The sequence below is a fragment of the Micromesistius poutassou genome (genome assembly GCF_964030765.1).
Source record: "Micromesistius poutassou genome assembly, chromosome: 24".
In the NCBI taxonomy this organism is placed as follows: Eukaryota; Metazoa; Chordata; class Actinopteri; order Gadiformes; family Gadidae; genus Micromesistius; species Micromesistius poutassou.
Window position 1 is genome coordinate 4929180 of NC_140294.1, and position 20094 is coordinate 4949273.

Below are 20094 nucleotides of genomic sequence, written 5' to 3' on the forward strand. Positions count from 1 at the left end.
AAAAAATATATATATATATATATATATATATATTTTTTTTTTTGGTCAAGTAATATAAATTCTAAATCAATTTCCTTTCAAATACTTCCATTAAAATCAACACATTTGAACATACCCTTTTATACAATCTCTTTAATAAAAAATGTTCACAATAACTTTCAACAGTCCAACAAAGCCTTTTTCTTTCATATCCGGCATCGCAAAGGAATGAAGATGACTCAAGTTTGGACCCAGCCTTTTACATAACCATGACGGTGTCTTCCACAGAGGCCTGGCTCATCCCTTCAGACAAATCCTCCTCCTCCACCACTTCCTCCTCCTCCTCCTCCTCCTCCTCCTCCTCCTCTGCGCTTCGCTTCAATCCTCTCTGTTTCGACAGGGCCACCGCGTAACGGATCGTGTAAATGTTCCACTCGCATCTGAAAAGAGACAACAAAAACATTGTCTACGACCGATGGAAATGTACCATCCATCCAGCAGTATTTATTAAACAACTTTGACCGCCTGTACCTTCATTTTGTACTCATTAATTATGTTGCCGTTATGCCTCTGGTCTGACAACCAACTATTGTGTGGCAACATGACCTTTGAAGTCTCTTTGAACATTTGTAGGCACAGCGAATTGAGTTACATTTATACTTTTATGCAATACTTTATCGCAATTATACTTAGATATATTCTGTATCCATGCCTATCCTTATCTAGAATCCATGTTTATTCTTTAAGTGGCGATCTGGGTTGAGTGCAGGGCATGGCTGTCCCTGTACAAAAGTCAGCGGTGACGAGTTGTAGAGCACAACGGACAGCGGTATGTCACAGATAAACCTCCTGACCGCAGCCTCGAGCGTACAGCATGATGCTGCCCGCAAACTTCCATGAGAGCGGTCAGCTGAGCCGGAGAGATAATTTTTTACAAAATGCCGTCAGACGACTACAGACGGCAGAGGTGTGTTTCCTCTGGGAGATTTTCCAGCACTTACGAACATTTGCCATAGCAAGGGAAGGAAAAGGGTGGACGCATGGATTCAAAATTAAACTTCCCCCAAATAGACTGCACTTCCCTACTCTGCGTGACAGTACAACCAAATGACTAAACAGTCATATGTTCCTAGGAACTAGGTTTGGTTTGACAAATACTTGAGAGTCCAGCCTATCACATATGAACGCCATCAAAACAAACCCTCGTTCCTCTCTTACAAGTGACCCCGCTACTGAGTCTAACGTTGCAGTTCCTGCCAAGTCAAATAAGTAACTTCAGTCACTGATGTTTAGAAAATAAACGCGGCCAAGTGCACCTCTGCAGTGCTTCAGCACAGCCATTCATCACTGATGAATGTTATAATAAGTTAATTCACGCCATGTTAATGAAAACTTTGATACATTAATGGAATTAAGCGTTGTTTCACAATCCCATATAAATGCAATGGTAAGATAATTAACCTTAAAATGTCCCCACCCCTCCAATTTATGGTTGACTAAACTGGCCCTCATGAAACTAGTTGTAATAGCCCTGGCATACAGCAATGACTGCGTTTGAGAGGTGCTCCCCCTAGGGGTAAATAGAACCACTCGGTAGCCAATGTCTACCAAGATGCACTTGTGTTTAACCCTTTCAAATTTAAACTGCTAAGCTTTACTAACACAAGCCTGTTTATATAAACTATTACATTACGTTAAGACTCTTGACTATGCCATGTTACGATAGTATACGTTTAACTGACAGAGGGACATAGGTGGCTTTTAGGAAATTCTAGGGGTTGGGTGTGTGGAAGTATAGTTGGATGTGGATTGGAGGCTTACAGCTTGGAGAGACTTTCAAAATGTCTCTGTAGACTCTTCTGTAAGGACTGGATGGTGGGCAGGATGGCACCCGATCTGGAAGAAGAAGAGAAACTAGTTAGCCCACTAGTTAGCCCAGGCCCAATATGACAATGATTTCATACTTTTTATTATTTTATAGTTCTATAAGTATTATTGTGTTAACTAGGGTTGGCGATGTCCCCTAAATTGGCAGTTGACGATGTTTACAGTAAAACATTGCGATGGACGATGACGTCATCGTCGTGGGGGGAGGGGGGGACATAAGGAGGGGGGAGAACGAAATGATAGTTTTTAGTCTAAAAAAATATTTACGTATGTAATGAGATATATAATATATCTCTTTACATAAATATGTTTTTCTACTTTAAACTATAATTTTGTTATTTTACTATCCTAACTAAATACTAATCCTGGTTCTTAAAGCATCTTCACGTAAGGAAAAAAGCTTCCTGCCTTCCACTTGGCGTTCGTTGCTAAAAAGGGAACTACTTCACCTATATGGCAATTCTTTGGATTTAAGGGTGAGGGTGAAAGGTCACCTGTTCTTGAGCTTCTGTCCGTGCAGCAGCAGCAGGTTCTGGGCCCAGCTCAGGTAGAACTGCAGGTGGGCAGACTTCTCCAGACAGCCCGCCAGGAAGAACAGCAGCTTCTCCACGTACACGTCGGGGAGCGAGCCACACACCACGGGGACTAACACACACACACACACACACACACACACACACACACACACACACACACACACACACACACACACACACACACACACACACACACACACACACACACACACACACACACACACACAAACCCATGTTAGTGCACACATGGGTAGGATGATCTGCTACCTAATCATTCATTTATTTTAAATAACTATGGTTAGAGTTGAAGGGGTCAAGGGGTGGAGTTCAAGTTGTAGGGTTCTAGAGTTGCAGGGGTTTTAGGACATTGAGGTTAGGGGTAGGAGGGTTGGAGGGTCAAGTGTCAGGGTGCGAGGGGTTGGGTTCCAGAGTTAGGGTCAGGGTGAGAGGGGTCAGGGTGAGAGGGGTCAGGGTGCGGGGGGTGAGAGGGGTCAGGGTGAGAGGGGTCAGGGTGCGGGGGGTGAGAGGGGTCAGGGTGAGAGGGGTCAGGGTGCGGGGGGTGAGAGGGGTCAGGGTGAGAGGGGTCAGGGTGAGAGGGGTCAGGGTGAGGGGGGTCAGAGGGGTCAGGGTGAGAGGGGTCAGGGTGAGAGGGGTCAGAGGGGTCAGGGTGAGAGGGGTCAGAGGGGTCAGGGTGAGAGGGGTCAGGGTGAGAGGGGTCAGGGTGAGAGGGGTCAGGGTGAGGGGGGTCAGAGGGGTCAGGGTGAGAGGGGTCAGGGTGAGAGGGGTCAGAGGGGTCAGGGTGAGAGGGGTCAGAGGGGTCAGGGTGAGAGGGGTCAGGGTCAGAGGGGTCAGGGTGAGAGGGGTCAGAGGGGTCAGGGTGAGAGGGGTCAGAGGGGTCAGGGTGAGAGGGGTCAGGGTGAGAGGGGTCAGAGGGGTCAGGGTGAGAGGGGTCAGGATGAGAGGGGTCAGGGTGCGGGGGGTCAGGGTGAGAGGGGTCAGGGTGCGGGGGGTCAGGGTGAGAGGGGTCAGGGTGAGATGGGTCAGAGGGGTCAGGGTGAGAGGGGTCAGGATGAGGGGGGTCAGGGTGAGAGGGGTCAGGGTGCGGGGGGTCAGGGTGCGGGGGGTCAGGGTGCGGGGGTCAGGGTGCGGGGGGTCAGGGTGCGGGGGGTCAGGGTGAGAGGGGTTACAGTGCGGGGTTGTCGGGTCCGAGCGGGTTCGAGTCCTCGGGCCGACGCTCTACGGGGCGGGGGACTCACTCTCTTTGTGCGGGACCGTCTCCAGGACCTCCTGCGTGAGGGCGTGCTCGTTGAGACGGAACGCCAGCACGATGGCTGACGTCCACTCCTTGAGCCGCAGCTGGCGGCGCACGCTGGCCGGGGTCACGTCCAGGTCCAGGTCGTAGGGGTCGAAGATCATGGAGCCGTCCAGAGAGTAGACCAGCAGGCCCTCCGTCGTCGTGGCAGCCCAGCTGCGACCTGGCGACGGAGGTCAAAGGGTTTTCACGCAAGAACTCACACTTAACACTTTTTTTTTGTCGATATGTCGTTAAAGTTCCCATATCAGGCTTTTTTTGGTTAATAATTGCATTTGGGGGTACTGCTAGAATAGGGTTACATGCCTGTATGTTCGAAATACCCCTTATTATTCTCTATTATTACTATTACTATTAATTTCTGCTAAACCAATTTCAGCATCTTTCAAAAACGGTCTGATTTGTATCATGTTGCTTTAAGTCCCCCTCCCAAGTAGCCCAGTCTGCGGTGATTGGTCAGCACGCCCATTCTGTGGCGATTGGCCGAACGCTTTGCGCACGCACTTATTGAGGGGCGTTCTTGGTGGGAGCGAATACTCCCCAAGGCTCAGACTTAGATTTTTCTAGCTTAGCAAACGTAAAACATGGACACATACGTCATATAACCGTCTAAAGCAAAGGGGAGTATCCCCAAGATGCATGCTGGGTAGAATCTGAACCAATTGTTGGTGGGCCCAGTCCACTGGGTCGGCTGTGAGCACCAACCATCCCACACCTAGGTGGACACCTCCATTTGTGATGTCACAACCATCACTCACCAGTCGGGGAGAACCGCAGAGAGCTGACCCTGATCTCCGGCTTGAAGTGTCTGGAGCTCATATCTCCTAGAGAGAGAAAAGAGAGAAAGAGAGAGGGAGAGAGACACACAGAGAGAAAGAGAGAGAAAGAGAGAGAATAGTCATGTGTCTAAATCCCACCCGTTTACACATACACAGGATTATTTTAATCTTCCCCCATGCATACATGCAACAGACAAAGAGGCAATGAATTTCGGACATCATTCGACGAATATAACCGACAGAAGTTGAATCCAAAAAGAGATTTCCAACTTGGTATATATCGTAAATTTATTTATATTGCAGTGTTCCATGCAAATAAAACAGTGCTTCAAATCAGAAAACTGGCTTTCATATGAAATATCCCAGCATCTGAAGCACATTATTGTTTTTGTTATATTTTGAGTACATTTTTGTGGATGTCTATTTTTATTTACTTGTCCTATACTATACACATTTTATTGCCATACTTTTTCACTAATTTCTATTCTCTATTTTTACGATGTTTCTACCTCTGAGCAGGGCACTTCTGAGGGTTTACATGTTCCCTTGTGGTCGTTGAAGTACAAAATCTGAACTCTGAACTGAAGTTTTTTGTCATTTCTAACCAAGCGACACGGGGGTTGGTAGTTGAGACCCTGGGCCTGCCTCTCACCTTTCCTGACGCCAGGCAGGCTGAGCTGAACTCCGTCTCCGTCCCCGGCGCCCTCGTCCACCAGTGCCAGACTGCCGAACTCCGTCATCTTCCGCCGGTCCAGGAACTCCTGGAGAAGACAACACCTTCACATCAGCTTCATTCAGACGTGACACCATTTCATAACCCGTTTACACTAGCTTAATTTAGACATGACACCACTTCACAACCCGTTCACATTAGCTTCATTCAGACATGACACCACTTCACAACCCGTTCACATCAGCTTCATTCAGACATGACACCACTTCACAACCCATTTACACTAGCTTCATTCAGACGTGACACCACTTCACAACCCGTTCACATCAACTCCATTCAGACGTGACACCACTTCACAACCCGTTCACATTAGCAGGACTTCATTCAGACGTGACACCACTTCACAACCCGTTCACATTAGCAGGGCTTCATTCAGACGCAGCTTTTCATTTTTGGTCAGAAGTAGAGAAAACATTCAGCAATAGAGGTGGTCACTTAATAAACTAAACCATTTGAGGAGATGAGAAAAACACTGGCAGTCTGCGTAAGAAGAGAAATGCCCACATGTATTGATCATGTTAAGTCGAACAGATAAGATAAAATTATATTAAATTAATTGAACATTAACATTAACTGACAAACTGTGAGTAAATAGCAAAAGTCAAACAGATGGTACTGTACCTCCATGGCGTCAAACGACAGGTTGCAGGAGACCTCAAACTTCTTCATGAGGATCTGCTCCTTGATGTTGTAGATGCACACGAATCTGGACTGACCGCCTGCCAAGATAGACGCCCCATCCGCAGAGTAGCACAACGCCGTAAATGCCCTTCAGACAGGAGGCAGAACGCCGTAAACCACTTTGAGACTAGACACAGAACGCCTTAAACTACTAAACCACTTATCTTATATTTTTACCTTTTATCTTTTCTTATTTTCTTATTTTATTGTATTTCACCTTACTAATTATGTTGTCCTGTTGAAATGTTTTTATTGTCTTGTATTTGTGATGCTTTCACTTATTCTCTGTAAAGCACTTTGGTCGACAGTGGTTGTTTTTAAAGGGCTTAACAAATAAAGTTGGATTGGATTGGACTTTAAAGACACAGGACACCTTAAACCACTTTGAGACTAGACACAGGACACCTTAAACCACTTTGAGACTAGACACAGGACACCTTAAACCACTTTGAGACTAGACACAGGACACCTTAAACCACTTTGAGACTAGACACAGGAGGCCTTAAACCACTTTGAGACTAGACACAGGACACCTTAAACCACTTTGAGACTAGACACAGGAGGCCTTAAACCACTTTGAGACTAGACACAGGAGGCCTTAAACCACTTTGAGACTAGACACAGGACATCTTAAACTACTTTGAGACTAGAGACAGGAGGCCTTAAACCACTTTGAGACTAGACACAGGAGGCCTTAAACCACTTTGAGACTAGACACAGGAGGCCTTAAACCACTTTGAGACTAGACACAGGAGGCCTTAAACCACTTTGAGACTAGACACAGGAGGCCTTAAAGCTAGGGCTGTAACGATACACCAACTCACGATTTGGTTTGTATTACAATTTTTGACCCACGGTTCGATACATCCCACGATTTTTTTTTAATTTAAAAAGCATTTTATTTAAACATTTACTAATATAACAATTAACTTAATGTAACATTTAGTTGGAGGATGCTTGCAGGTAGGCAAAACAATCCTCAACTCGTTTTGTGGTTTAGGCCTACGTATTTTTAAATATTAATGTCAAATAAATAATAGTAATTTGAAAAGTTTGGTAGCACTAACCAGCGTTCCTGCTAGAAAAAAAAGGTGACCTGCATAGGTCACTTTGACCCTATAGAATGCAACATTTTTAATAGCCTAACTTCCAAATAGATGGGAAAAAACATGAACCTCTGATAACCTCTGATAACCTCTGAACCTCGCAATAACAAGGCATAGTGTTACGAGTAGCGTATGTGAGTGTGCGAGAATGGCAGTGTACATCTATTCAAATCTAAAAACAACCACGGCGAGTGACAATGACAAGTCTCTCTGCACCAGCTACGGCCAATCAGAACGAGCCGTGTGATCTCTGGTGGGCGGGGACTCACTTTCCCTTGGCCGACTGCTTGGCGGTGATCTTCTCCGTCTCCTTGCGGCCCATCACCAGGTCGTGACGCCCTGCGATGGAGCCCGTCTGCGTGGCGTCCTGGGGTACCCAGAAGGAGATCTCCCCGTCCAGAGTGGCCACAGCCAGCTCCTGTCCATCGGGTCGGTAGGAGACGGCCAGACCTGGGGACCAGACGTGTTCACACTCACATTAATGGAACAACGTGCAGGGCGCACCAGTGCTAATGGCATGCTGTTGGTGTAGGATGCCTCGAAGTACAATCAAAAGAGGAAGATCAGTTCAAATGAAAACAACATAACACCAAAATGTGTTCACTCTAATACAGATATCTTAAAGAGTTATGGTATAAGCATTTTCTTAATGATTGGAAGTTTCAGAAAAGCAATTTATGTAGTAATAAACCTAATGCGAAGATATATTAAGTAATTAAGGTAATCTGACATAGACATAATCTGAACTAGACTTAACCAAACTAAATCAAAAGTAATCTGAACTAAATTTAAAATAATCCAAACTCCATCTAAAATGGATCGGAACTCCATCTATCCAAAATGGATCTGAACCAGGTCTGAACCAGGTGTGATCTGATATCCGTCCGGGGGGGTGCAGTGTACCGTCGGCAGGGAGGGGCAGCGTCTCCTTGGTCTGCCAGCTGTCAATCATGTCCCAGATGCGGACCGTCTTGTCCCAGGAGGCGCTGGCCAGGATGGACTGGACCGGACTGAAACACAAGCTGCTGACCGGCCCCGCATGGCCCGCCAGCACCTGACCACAGCATGCCAACCGTCAGAGAACCTCATGGACACAGTATGGGCCTCTATGGGGAGTCCCACAATGCATTGCTTCCTCCCTAGATCCTTAATCTGACCGTGAGCAACTCAACTTTACCACATACCATCTTATAGCCAGACATTTCCTTCATATTGACAACAAATAGGAGCTGTGTTGCAAGTCGTTGTTTGTATACACATTTTGTCAAGAATAATGGTGTATTCAAAAAAATACTTTTGTGTAAAACAAACGTTTGCGTTTTTCTGCGAAGAATATCATACTGTGCTAATAATCCCATACTTTCACGTGGTATTGTCCTCATAATGCACGGGCCATCAACTGCAGGACTTTATTACGTTGCACAAGGCCGGGACCTCCCATGGTACCATCTGACCACGGCGCATGGCCTTCCCTGAGACCAGGGGCTCACCTCCAGCAGCCTGCCCGTCTGCATGGACCAGATGAAGATCTCGAAGGAGTCCTGGGCCCCGGCGCTCACCAGCTCACCGCTGAAATCCACGGCCAGGGAGGAGAACTGCACGGGCCGCGGCGAGGTGAATGTTCGGAAGTTGCGGTACCTGTGCATGCAGAGAGACGCCATCTTAACCGAGAGCCCTTATTCATCCTCATCCAAGGCGGCATTCATTTTTACTTTTCCTTTCTATTTATTACATTCTGCTGCCTCAAGTCCTCTCTCTCCTACCTACACACACACCCATAGATCTATAACACAGATGTACCAAAATTGCTTTAAAATCAATACACGGCAGTTGTGCCGTTGTGATAATAAAAACTGCATTGATGTGACACACACACACACACACACACACACACACACACACACACACACACACACACACACACACACACACCAAGCGTTTGTTGTGATTGTTGAACATATGACGTATGACACACACACACACAGAGGTTCTCCCTCTCTCCGTCACCTGTGGAGGTCGTACGCCCGCACTGTGCCGTCCAGGGACGCGCTGACGATGACAAAGCCGCTGGAGGTGAAGGTGACGTGGGTGATGCTGCTGGTGTGCTCCGTGAACGTCACGAAGCACAGGCCGCTGTTGGTGTTCCACACCTTCACCTGGGGACGCAGCGCAGCCTTCAGGGACCCAGCAGGCTAGCACGCTAACAGACGCAACGCGCTCAGAGAGCCAACAGGCTAGCACGCTAACAGACGCAACGCGCTTAGAGAGCCAACAGGCTAGCACGCAAAGAGACGCAACGCGCTCAGAGAGCTAGCACGCTAGCACGCGCTCAGAGAGCTAGCACGCTAACAGACGCAACGTGCTCAGAGAGCCAACAGGCTAGCACGCTAACGGAGGCAACAGCAACAGTTCAACCAGTTAACAGATTCAAGTTAACAAGTTAAACTAAGACACTCAACAGGCTAACAGACACACTCGACAAGCTAACACGCTCGCCATGCTAACACCCTCGACCATCTACCTTTAGCAGGTGGGCATTTCTTTGGCCCAATTACGGTCACAAAGATGCGGTTCTGCGATTGATACAGAGACGGGGCTAACCTTGCCGTCGTCGCCGCCGGTTACGATGTACTGTCCGTCGGGGGAGTAGGCCAGGGAGGCCATGTTGTTGAAGTGACCCTGCTGCTTGAAGACATACGACTCACTCTGCCACTCCCACACCAGCAGCTGGCCCATCCCTACGCACACGCACACACACACACACACACAGGAGAGACATTTGCATAGACCCATGAGACACAAATGTGCATAGACAGATGTGCGCACACACATCCATTCATAAAACACATGCACGTACAGATTAACAAACAAAAATACACACAAGCAGTACACCACACACACACACACACACACAGGTCAGTTCTCAACATGGACACACACACTGCGGAAACGCTACAGTGATACTATGAAGTGAGGTCGGCGATGGTAAGGCAGCGTCATCATACCTGAGCAGCCAAAGCCGATCCAGTCCCCAGAGCAGTTCATCACCACCGAGGAGATCCTCTGGTCTGAAATACTGAGCACACACACACACACACACACACACACACACACACACACACACACACACACACACACACACACACACACACACACACACACACACACACACACACACACACACACACACACAGTGTGAATCTTCAACACATAATGCAATGCAAAAAAAAAAAAAAATTTCCAACTTTGAAAATATCTGTGACCCATTTCTAAAATCAAACTGAATATCCATTCACAACTTATTGGGGTTGTTTGTGCGTGTGAATCCTGGGTGTGCGCACCTGAGGGAGTGGATCAGGTTGAACTCTGGGAGCTCGTGGAGGTGGAAGACCCCGGAGGCGAAGCCGGTGACCAGGATGTGCGTGTCCTTGTGGAAGGAGGCGCAGGTCAGGTTGTTGAACTCGCCCTCCTTGTTGAAGAAATGCCTGGAAGAGACAGAGGGGGAGGTTCGGACTGGAGACCTCCACACCTTCCACAACGCGGGCGCTACGTTTGATTGCGCGCCAGTTCACGCTAAAAGTGATGACATTTGTGATTACACCGAAAGAACGCTGAAGATCGAGCTAATTTTGCATCTTGAGGACACAAACGAGCACGCACACACACACACACACACACACACACACACACACACACACACACACACACACACACACACACACACACACACTTGACCAGTTAAAGGCAAATGTCCACGTCTTACGTGTTTAAAGACATCTCCGTCACGCACTCCCTTTAATTTGACAGTGTTTCCCAGTTCATGTTAATGTTTGTGATCATGACGACAACCAGAAGTTCTACCGTATTTCTCTTGAGCCAAAGATGGTGTTTAATATGAGGGGCCGTGTGGGACATTATTCAGAATAAGCATGCGCATACACATATGAAACCAAACTCATTCACATACTATACTGAAAACCTTGCACACATACAAGTGAAAAACTTTTACATACACAACTGAAACACTCTCACATAAACAACTGAAAAATGATACGCTCACATACACAACTGAAAAGCTTGCATAAAAACTAGTGAAACCTTTCACATAGACTACTGAAATGCTTTCGCACATACTAGTAAAATGTGCTCATATACACAGCTAAAAAAATATCCTCTCAAACCATTCACATACTATACTGAAAACCTCACAAACATACAAGTGAAAAGCTTTTACATACACAACTGAAACACTCTCACATAAACAACTGAAAAGCTCTCGTAACAACTAGTGGAACCTTTCACATAGACTACTGAAATACTTTCACACGTACTAGTAAAATGTGCTCATATACACAACTGAAAAATTCTCTCTCTCATACACATGAAACCATTCACATACTATACTGAAAATCTCAGATATGTATGTGAAAGTGTTTCACTCACATGTGTGAGGATTTCAGTGAAAACGGAAGGTGTTTCAGTTGAAACGGAAGGTGGACATGCTACAGACACAGGTGCTACAATTGAATTAAGACCCCTAGATAATGCAATTCATAGTCGAGCTAAGCGTGCATGTACCCAGTCGAAATGGATTATGCTTTGAATTGAGTTCTGCGCATGCTCGAGATCTTTTCCCGGGGCCGTGAGCCGGAAGTAGAAAGAGACGATAGTCGTGTTGTTGTTGTTGTCGCCGCCGTCGGATAAGGGATAACGAGAAACTGCGATTTATTTAAAAAGGTGGCGCAGAAGATGGAGGAAGCCGGTGAATGTAGTTACCCCCTATAAGAATTGTGTCCCGGCCGCGGGAGCGTGCATGGCATGCATTCATTAAAGGTGGAAGCACACGGACACTACGCTTCCATTTCACCCAATGCTGAATAAAAGTACATGTTTTTCTAAATGTGGATCATCAACGAAGTTGTAAAGTAGTAACTTCGAGCACATCTGTCAAAATAAATGTTTTTTTCTCCCGACGTGTTTACGATCTTTATTCATTCATTGCGCCGCGGCGGGGAATGTATACGGACGGGCGGCGGAGGGGCTGCTCCGGCTGGAGAAAAATGTTTTCAGTAGACAGCTGTCAACTAACTTTGGGTAGGCGATTTATTTTAAAAGCTGGCGCAGAAGATGGAGGAAGCCGGTGTCGTGCCAATGTAGTTACCCCCTATAAGGAGTGTATCATCAACATGCATTCAGTACACACTACGCTTCGATTTAACCAAAGGCTGAATTAAAAGTACATGTTTTTCTAAATGTTGCTCATCAACGAGGTTGTAAAATAACTACAATCTTTATTAATTCATTGCGCCGCGGCCGAACTGACGGGGGTATTCTCTGATATTATGAATCTTACAGACTGCGTCAGGTTCTCCGACTCTCTGGTATTTCCACAACAAGTAAAGACTCCTAGTCGGGTTTATCTCGCCCATGGGGAAAAGGAATTGGGTGAAATTAACTTTGGCTTTGACTCTCTGAAGTACAGATTGAAATGCGACATGGAGGAGAAAGCGATGTTTCAGCAGACAGCTGTCAGTTCACTTCGGGTCCATATCATTTCTCCGACGCTCCATTGTTCCAACCTCTCGGTCGTATGCGGACTCCTCCGCCGGCAGAGCAGCCGGAGGAGTCGGCATACGACCGAGAGGTCCAATGAGTTTGTTGTTGCTGGTGACGTGAAGAGGTCAAGCGAATTAAGCTGTGCATGTAAACGTACTGAGTGTAGCGCCTGTGTCTGTAGCATGTCTGTGTCTATTCTTTATTTTTTCAACCACCTTTCAACTGAAACGCCTTCCGTTTCAACTGAAACGCCTTCCGTTTTCACTGAAACGCCTTCCGTTTTCACTGAAATCCTCACACATGTGAGTGAAACACTTTCACATACATATCTGAGATTTTCAGTATAGTATGTGAATGGTTTCATGTGTATGAGAGAGAGAATTTTTCAGTTGTGTATATGAGCACATTTTACTAGTACGTGTGAAAGTATTTCAGTAGTCTATGTGAAAGGTTCCACTAGTTGTTACGAGAGCTTTTCAGTTGTTTGTGTGAGAGTGTTTCAGTTGTGTATGTAAAAGCTTTTCACTTGTATGTGTGTGAGGTATTCAGTATAGTATGTGAATGGTTTTATATGTGTGTGTGAGAGGCAATTTTTCAGCTGTGTATATGAGCACATTTTACTAGTACGTGTGAAAGCATTTCAGTAGTCTATGTGAAAGGTTTCACTAGTTTCATGCAAGTTTTTCACTTGTATGTGTGCAAGGTTTTCAGTATAGTATGTGAATGAGTTTGGTTTCATATGTGTATGCGCATGCTTATTCTGAATAATGTCCCACACGGCCCCTCATAGTTTAATGGTCGTCTCTCCTTACTTGCTCTTCTGCAGGTAGCGGACATTCTTGATCTCAGAGTCTTTGGGGACGTCCGCTTTCCCCCTAATGACCTGGGCCCTGCTGCCGCCCTCCTCCGCTCCCTCTCCCTCCTCTGACGAAGACTCCTTCTCCTCCTCCTCCTCCTCCTTCTCCGCCACCTTCTTCGTGAGGACCAGGCCGCTGGGCTCCGTGTCGCTCTCCCACACACACAGCGCTCCGTCCTGGCTCACCGTGTACAGCTGCAACGAAAACACAAACGCGTTAGAGCGGGGTCTGGTTCCATCGACATGGAACGCGTCGAGGACCTGCACCGTGGTTTAGGGACCGCTAGGAATTGTTGTGAGATTATGGAACTGGCTTGGATATAGGACGTCGACTGTAGCTGTTTGCACCGCCACGAATACAACTTGTTTTTTTATTACATTTCTAAGCTTGTGTTCGTTGTCCCTGTTCAAGTTCAAGTTTGTGGGGTTGTGTGTGTGTCTCTGCGGCCAGCTTACGTCCAGGCTGTCCTTCTCGAAGAAGCAGCCCACCACCAGGTCCTTGTGGCCCCCCAGGGAGTAGTAGATGAGGTTGGCCCAGCGCTCGGCTCCAAACACCCAGGTGGACATGTCCTTGCTGCCCACCGCAAAACACCTGCCGGGGACGCACACGCCACACGGTTAACATGTCCATCAAAACAATGGGCGACAGCTAGAGACGTACGATGCTACACACCCCGTCGCATCGCTTGTCAGATGTATATTATTATTAGGGTTAGACATCGGAAAATCGTTTTTTTATATATATATTTTTTTTATATGTATAAACTTCTTAAATGTCCTGTTAAAAACGTTGCAACAACTTTCTGTTTTCAAAATAACCAATCGTTTGACCAATTGCCAAATAACCAATTGCGTAGTCGAGGTGAAGGGGTTCCGCGATCTGATCACATTTCTCAAGCCAGATTACACCGTGCCATGTCACCAAACTATGACTGAGGCTGGAGAAAATGTACAGCAAAGGAGCAGGCTCTCTCCGTGAGCTCCTGTCCTTAGTGGCATTAGGCTATGTAGCTTAAATGATGACATAATCAGGCCGTATAGAATGCAACATGTATAATAGTCAAACTTTCAAATCAATGGGAAAAAACATGAACATATGTGTGTGCGCAAGAATGGCAGTGTGTGTGGCAGCAAGTGAGCGAGTGCGCGGACGAGCGAGGAGAGCGAGCGGTAGCGTATGTCAGCGTATGTCTAGTGAAGAAACTAACGAGTCCGGTTGTGTGAATAAAGTACCATCCTGTCAAGAATCGGTGGCCGCTTCATTCCGACCTATAAGCAGACCCACTGCCGGTCAAATCACACTAGAGACAGGGAACACGAGCTTGGCCCACTCTGCATTAATGTCGTTCAGATCGCATATGAGGACTTCGCAGGCTGTGGAGAAATGCAATCCTCCATAGCCACGGAGCGCTGTCATCACAGCGAGGGCATCTCGTCGCAGGCTTACGGCATCGAAGGAGCAGAGGAGCAGTGTCAGCAGACTATTATTTAGACAGATTATTAGCAAATTTCAATCAGACAATTTGACCGGAGAGATACAATTTTGATAATAGCCGACAGAGTGGCAGCCTGCATGCATGACAACGCGTACAACAAATTAAATGTTTCATGTCTTAAATTCCGATGCAAAGAGAAGGCGCGCAGCATTAATATCCTAATTTTAAAAATACTGAGTCATTAACATCCCTAATTATTATACATCTCAAAGTCAGCTTATGAACTCAGGATTGTAGGGGTGTGGTCCGAATTCCCCCCAGCCCCACCGCTGTGTTTCGGTGTAGTCAAAAATCTCTCTAGTCAAGATTCTAGAACCTAGCTCTAGTCTAGATTCTAGAACCTAGCTCTAGTCAAGATTCTAGAACCTAGCTCTAGTCAAGATTCTAGAACCTAGCTCTAGTCAGGGTTCTAGAAGGTATCTCTAGTCAAGTTCCTTTAGTCAGGATTCTAGAAGGCATCACTAGTCAAGATTCTAGAACCTCTCTCTAGTTAGGACAGGGGAAAACAATGCAATCTCACGACAATACAGATTCAAACCGTGGTGTGAACCGGCTTTTTTGGGGTGCACTCACTTGGAGTCGGTGGTCCAGTCGATGCAGGTGGTCTCGTCGTAGGGGCCATAGTAGGTCTTGTCCAGCACCAGGGCGTTGTATTCCCGGTGCTTCCCGGGTGCGTGGTACAGCAGAGCCACGTTCTCCTTGGTTACCACCAACTTCCTGTCGAAGCAGGAAGCCAATAGGGTTGTGCCGATGGACGATGATGCCCACTCCCCCCCCCCCCCCCAGTCTCTTCTACAGTTAACCTTAAAACTTTGCAAGGATGGCTCTGTAAATTCAATTAAGAATATAACTAATGCATATATGCATGCTATTTTAAATACGGTAGCCTATGCCAGTGACATGACTACCGCGATCTAATCGCATTTCTTGAGGCAGATTACACCGTGCCATGTCACCAAACTATGATTATGACTATAACTATGCGGCTGGAGAAAATGTACAGCGAAGCAGCAGCCTCGCTCCGTGAGATCCTGTCCTTAACGGAGAAAGTTGCCATCACCACCGATGCTTGGACAGCGTTGACTATGGAGGCGTGTGTGACCGAGACGTTCACTTTTTTACTGACTAGGAGTGCGATCCTGTAGACCCGCTCAATGCTAGAGAGGCACACTGCGGAATACATGAATTTTCGTTTCCAAATAAAAAAACTAAAATATCTGTTTTAGTGCATGTGTGTTAAATTAAATGGTTTTATATCTTTAACAAATTCTGTTGCAAATAGAAGGCGCGCAGCATCAATATCCTAACATTTTGCAGATTGTAAATTGACATGAGACATTATAAACGTTCACAATCCTGCTCTATGCTCTGTGATATTTTGTTTATCATCATTTCTATTAACTTCTGCATGGCGCACACGCAACAGTTGTCATGTAGATTGGTCGTCGGCCCGTCTTTTGCGCGGATCACACATGACCACCAGAATGTAAATTGTCATGAGACATTGTAAACGTTCACAATCCTGCTCTATGCGCTGTGATATTTTGTTTATCATCATTTCTATTAACTTCTGTGAGGCGCATAAAGTGGTCATGTAGATCAATCGTCTGCCCGTCTATTGCGTGGATCACACATGAGCAGATCTTGCACACAACGTCAGTCGTGTCCCTTAGCTGTCCACTCTCATCAGATCTAAATCCCAAAAATTGCCATAAAAGCGAAGTAGCAGGCCTACCCTTTTTAGCAACCAACGCCATTGTTTCAACTCTTCTTAAGTGGAAGCTACTTTTTTTTTTCTTTACGTGAAATAACGAAATTATAGTTTTTAAGTAGAATGATGCGAAGAGACCCCCCCCCCACGACGACAATGTCATCGTCCATCGTGATGTTCTACTGTAAACATCGTCAACTGACAATTTAGGGGACATCGCCCCAACCCTAGAAGCCAACAGCCACATCTCAACCCTCTTATCGTGTTGCTCATCACTTTCTGTCTCCCTTCCCTGGAGCGGATGTTTTACTTAGTTGATCAAACTTTTTGTTCTGTTTTAATAGACAGATATGACAGAGATGCTAAGTAATACCATCATGGTATGTTGTAAAGTAATGTAAAGTAATGTTTTCACCTAAATCTTAAAGATCCCATGGCATGCTACTTTATGGATGCTTATATATAGGTGTTAGTGGGCCCTTAATACAGAAGACGTGAAGACGTTGAAGACGTTCAAGAAATTCAGCCTTGGTGCAGAATTACAGCCACTATGAGCCAGTCCCACAATGAGTTCTCCACAAACGTGCCGTTTTTAGAGGCGGGTCAAGGTGGAGGGTGGGGGTGTGGCCCTGAGCAGCTTGCGGCCACGGAGTCCTGGAGCTCTATATCTAAATAACATCATATTATATTTAGATATCTATATAATATAATATATATTATCATGGTCAAAAGCTGTTTGCGCCTTAGGATGATATTATGAATCTCAAACGACTGCGTCGGGTTCTCGGTCGCCTCTGGTTCTTCCACTTCTACGTCAATATTAAGTACAGACTGAACCGCGAAATGGAGGAGAAAGGGATTGTTGCTCGGGGTTGTTGCCCGGAGCCCCGCTGCCCACCAGAGCCCCGCTGCCGTGGCAGTGGGGCTCCGGCATGGCCCCATATGACTACATATGGGGGCCAGATCCTAAATCGACGTGTTTGAGCGTTAATTTTTTCAAAGGCGGTGCAAGATACCTACTGCTCGTTTTACACCTAACGCAATTTTTAACTACTGGGGGACCATAGGCAGGCTAGGGGAACTCATATTAATGTTAGAAAACCTCATAAAAATTTCATGCCATGGGACCTTTAAAAATAGTATAGTTGTAATAAAGTAGGATTTCGTGATTATGGGTTTATGAGCCAACTTCCATATTGGCCCGGCCTATTTGCAGGCTGAGGCTGCTCAGGTTGAGCTGAGAGCTGATTGGCTAGGAGGTGATGGGTTATTAGGTAAGTAAGTAATGAAATAATTAGTTTTACCTGCCATCGGGTGAGAAGCGAATGCTGCTGACAGGTTTGTGGAAGTGGAAATGATGGAGGACGGCTCTGGTGATGAGACTGATGAGCTGCGCTGCGCCATCTGCTCACACACACACACACACACACACACACACATTGAGAGACATTCTCACAGAACCATAATGAGACACAAATGTGCATATACAGATGCACACACACACGCATTGAGAAAACACATGCACACACAGATTAACAAACAAATATACACACATGCAGCACACAAACACACAGCCACACACACAGAAGGGAGACATTCACACAAGGACCCATAGTAACACACACACAGGTGTGAATGCAGGTGAGTGCGCACACACACACACACACACACACACACACACACACACACACACACACACACACACACACACACACACACACACACACACACACACACACACACACATGCATTACATTATACCACTCACACAGAATAACACCAAAAATGTACAAAAACAACACACATACACCCCCCCCCCACACACACACGTCTACACGATTCTACCAATAACACATTCTATCATTCCAACTATATTTATTAAGTGTATTCGACTAGAGGTTGTGGCAGGTTTCTCACCTTCGTCCACCACGATGGCCAGGCCGCCGTCCGGGGACAGACCCACACAGGTGATGTTCTTCGCAGTGGAGAACGGCAGAGTTTCAGACGAGTTACTAGAGAGGGAAGGGGAGAACACCCTTCATCAGGTCGTCCTTTTCACATGTGCACACACACATCCACATTCACAAGGACCCATAGTAATACACACAGGTGTGTTTGCAGGTGAGCGTGCACACACACACACACACACACACACACACACACACACACACACACACACACACACACACACACACACACACACACACACACAGCTTTCAACGACATTCACACAGACCCATAAGACAAAAATGTGCATATACAGATGTGCACACACATCCATTCATAAAACACGTGCACGTACAGATTAACGAACAAATATACACACAAGCACACAAGCATCACACAAACAGATGACACAAACATCACAACAGTTGCGGGTGAAGTCCATGTTTGTTTGCATTGTTTATGATCAATACTTGGTTTACCTTATGGAAAAGAAGAGCATAGGATTGAGTGAATCTAACGCTATGAACAGGAAAGTGACCCGAACTTACTTTTTCAGATCGAAAACGGAGACGCGGTTTCCGATCGGGCTGATGACACTGTTCCCATCTTTGGAGAAACTCAAGTTGCCCTGGCGATAAACTGCTCCATACAGATTGGAGAACTGCAATGGGGACACACCTTGATTTTATTATCTTATTCCAGATTCTGACTGAAACATGGCAGTCCTCACTGAGGCTGGCTTAGAATCAGAATCAATACTACTTTTATTACATCTAAATGTACAAGTACACAAGAGTACAATTATTTTAGGCTTGGTTCCTCAACAGCCACATAGCAGCAACGATATAATATACAACGATACAAGATAAAGTAAATAAAGATAAGTAAAAATAAAGATATGTAAAAAATGAGTAGAAATAAGTAGCAGCATAGATCACAATAATAAATAAGAATAATAAAATAAAGTAAGTAATAATAACTAGAGAAACGGTGGTAATAAGTAATAGCGCTGGTATATTACTTACCCTGTAAGCAAACTTCATTTTTTATAAAGCAGTCCTTATGCCTTTATACACGCATTTAGAGTTTGCTGCCAAATATTTTATAATACAATTTATTCTTTGCTCTTCCATAAGCGCATCCCATGCAGCCTCCTCCAGTCCCCCACGTGTCCAGGTTGACAGTGTTGACATCCGGGAGGCAGAGAGCCACAGGACCGCCCTCTGGTGGCGCGGAGGGAGAGAATCACTGGACCGCCCTCTGGTGGAGGGAGAGCACTTTCAGCCTTTCCCAAATCTACGGTCGCGACCAAAACAACGATTAAAGTACATAAAAGTGCTTAATGTGAATTAATTATCCAGATTAAAAGTTTTCCTTTTTTTATCCGCTCAGCCGAGCAGTCCAGCCCTTTCCAAAGATTGCTTTAAAAAGCAACTGCATAAACTGCAAAGAAATGCAGCATAATATATAGCACTGTGCTGCAATACTTTTAAGTTTTGATGTTGGGACGTCCAT

General features: G+C 45.9%; 1 protein-coding gene across 1 annotated transcript; it reads right to left on the reverse strand.

Moving 5' to 3' along the window:
* Window positions 1-207: 207 nt before the first annotated feature.
* On the reverse strand, window positions 208-19746 carry pwp2h (PWP2 small subunit processome component). Its single transcript, XM_084487889.1, has 21 exons — window positions 19605-19746; window positions 19128-19240; window positions 18550-18644; window positions 17937-18036; window positions 15495-15638; window positions 13882-14017; window positions 13382-13620; window positions 10355-10498; window positions 10019-10089; window positions 9615-9751; window positions 9021-9169; window positions 8504-8651; window positions 7917-8067; window positions 7283-7463; window positions 5848-5995; window positions 5146-5254; window positions 4473-4538; window positions 3659-3877; window positions 2361-2511; window positions 1801-1875; window positions 208-419 (listed from the first exon to the last, which is right to left on the reverse strand). The coding sequence occupies exons 1-21, from the start codon at window positions 19620-19622 to the stop codon at window positions 239-241; spliced, it is 2775 nt and encodes a 924-aa protein (XP_084344015.1). The 5' UTR covers window positions 19623-19746; the 3' UTR covers window positions 208-238.
* Between the last annotated feature and the right edge of the window lie 348 nt (window positions 19747-20094).

Coding starts and splice junctions, on each gene's coding strand:
- pwp2h (XM_084487889.1), bottom strand. Junction 13,621..13,881: donor TCGAGAAGGACAGCCTGGAC/GTAAGCTGGCCG, acceptor TTTTCGTTGCAG/CTGTACACGGTGAGCCAGGA. Junction 8,068..8,503: donor AGACGGGCAGGCTGCTGGAG/GTGAGCCCCTGG, acceptor TGCTGTGGTCAG/GTGCTGGCGGGCCATGCGGG.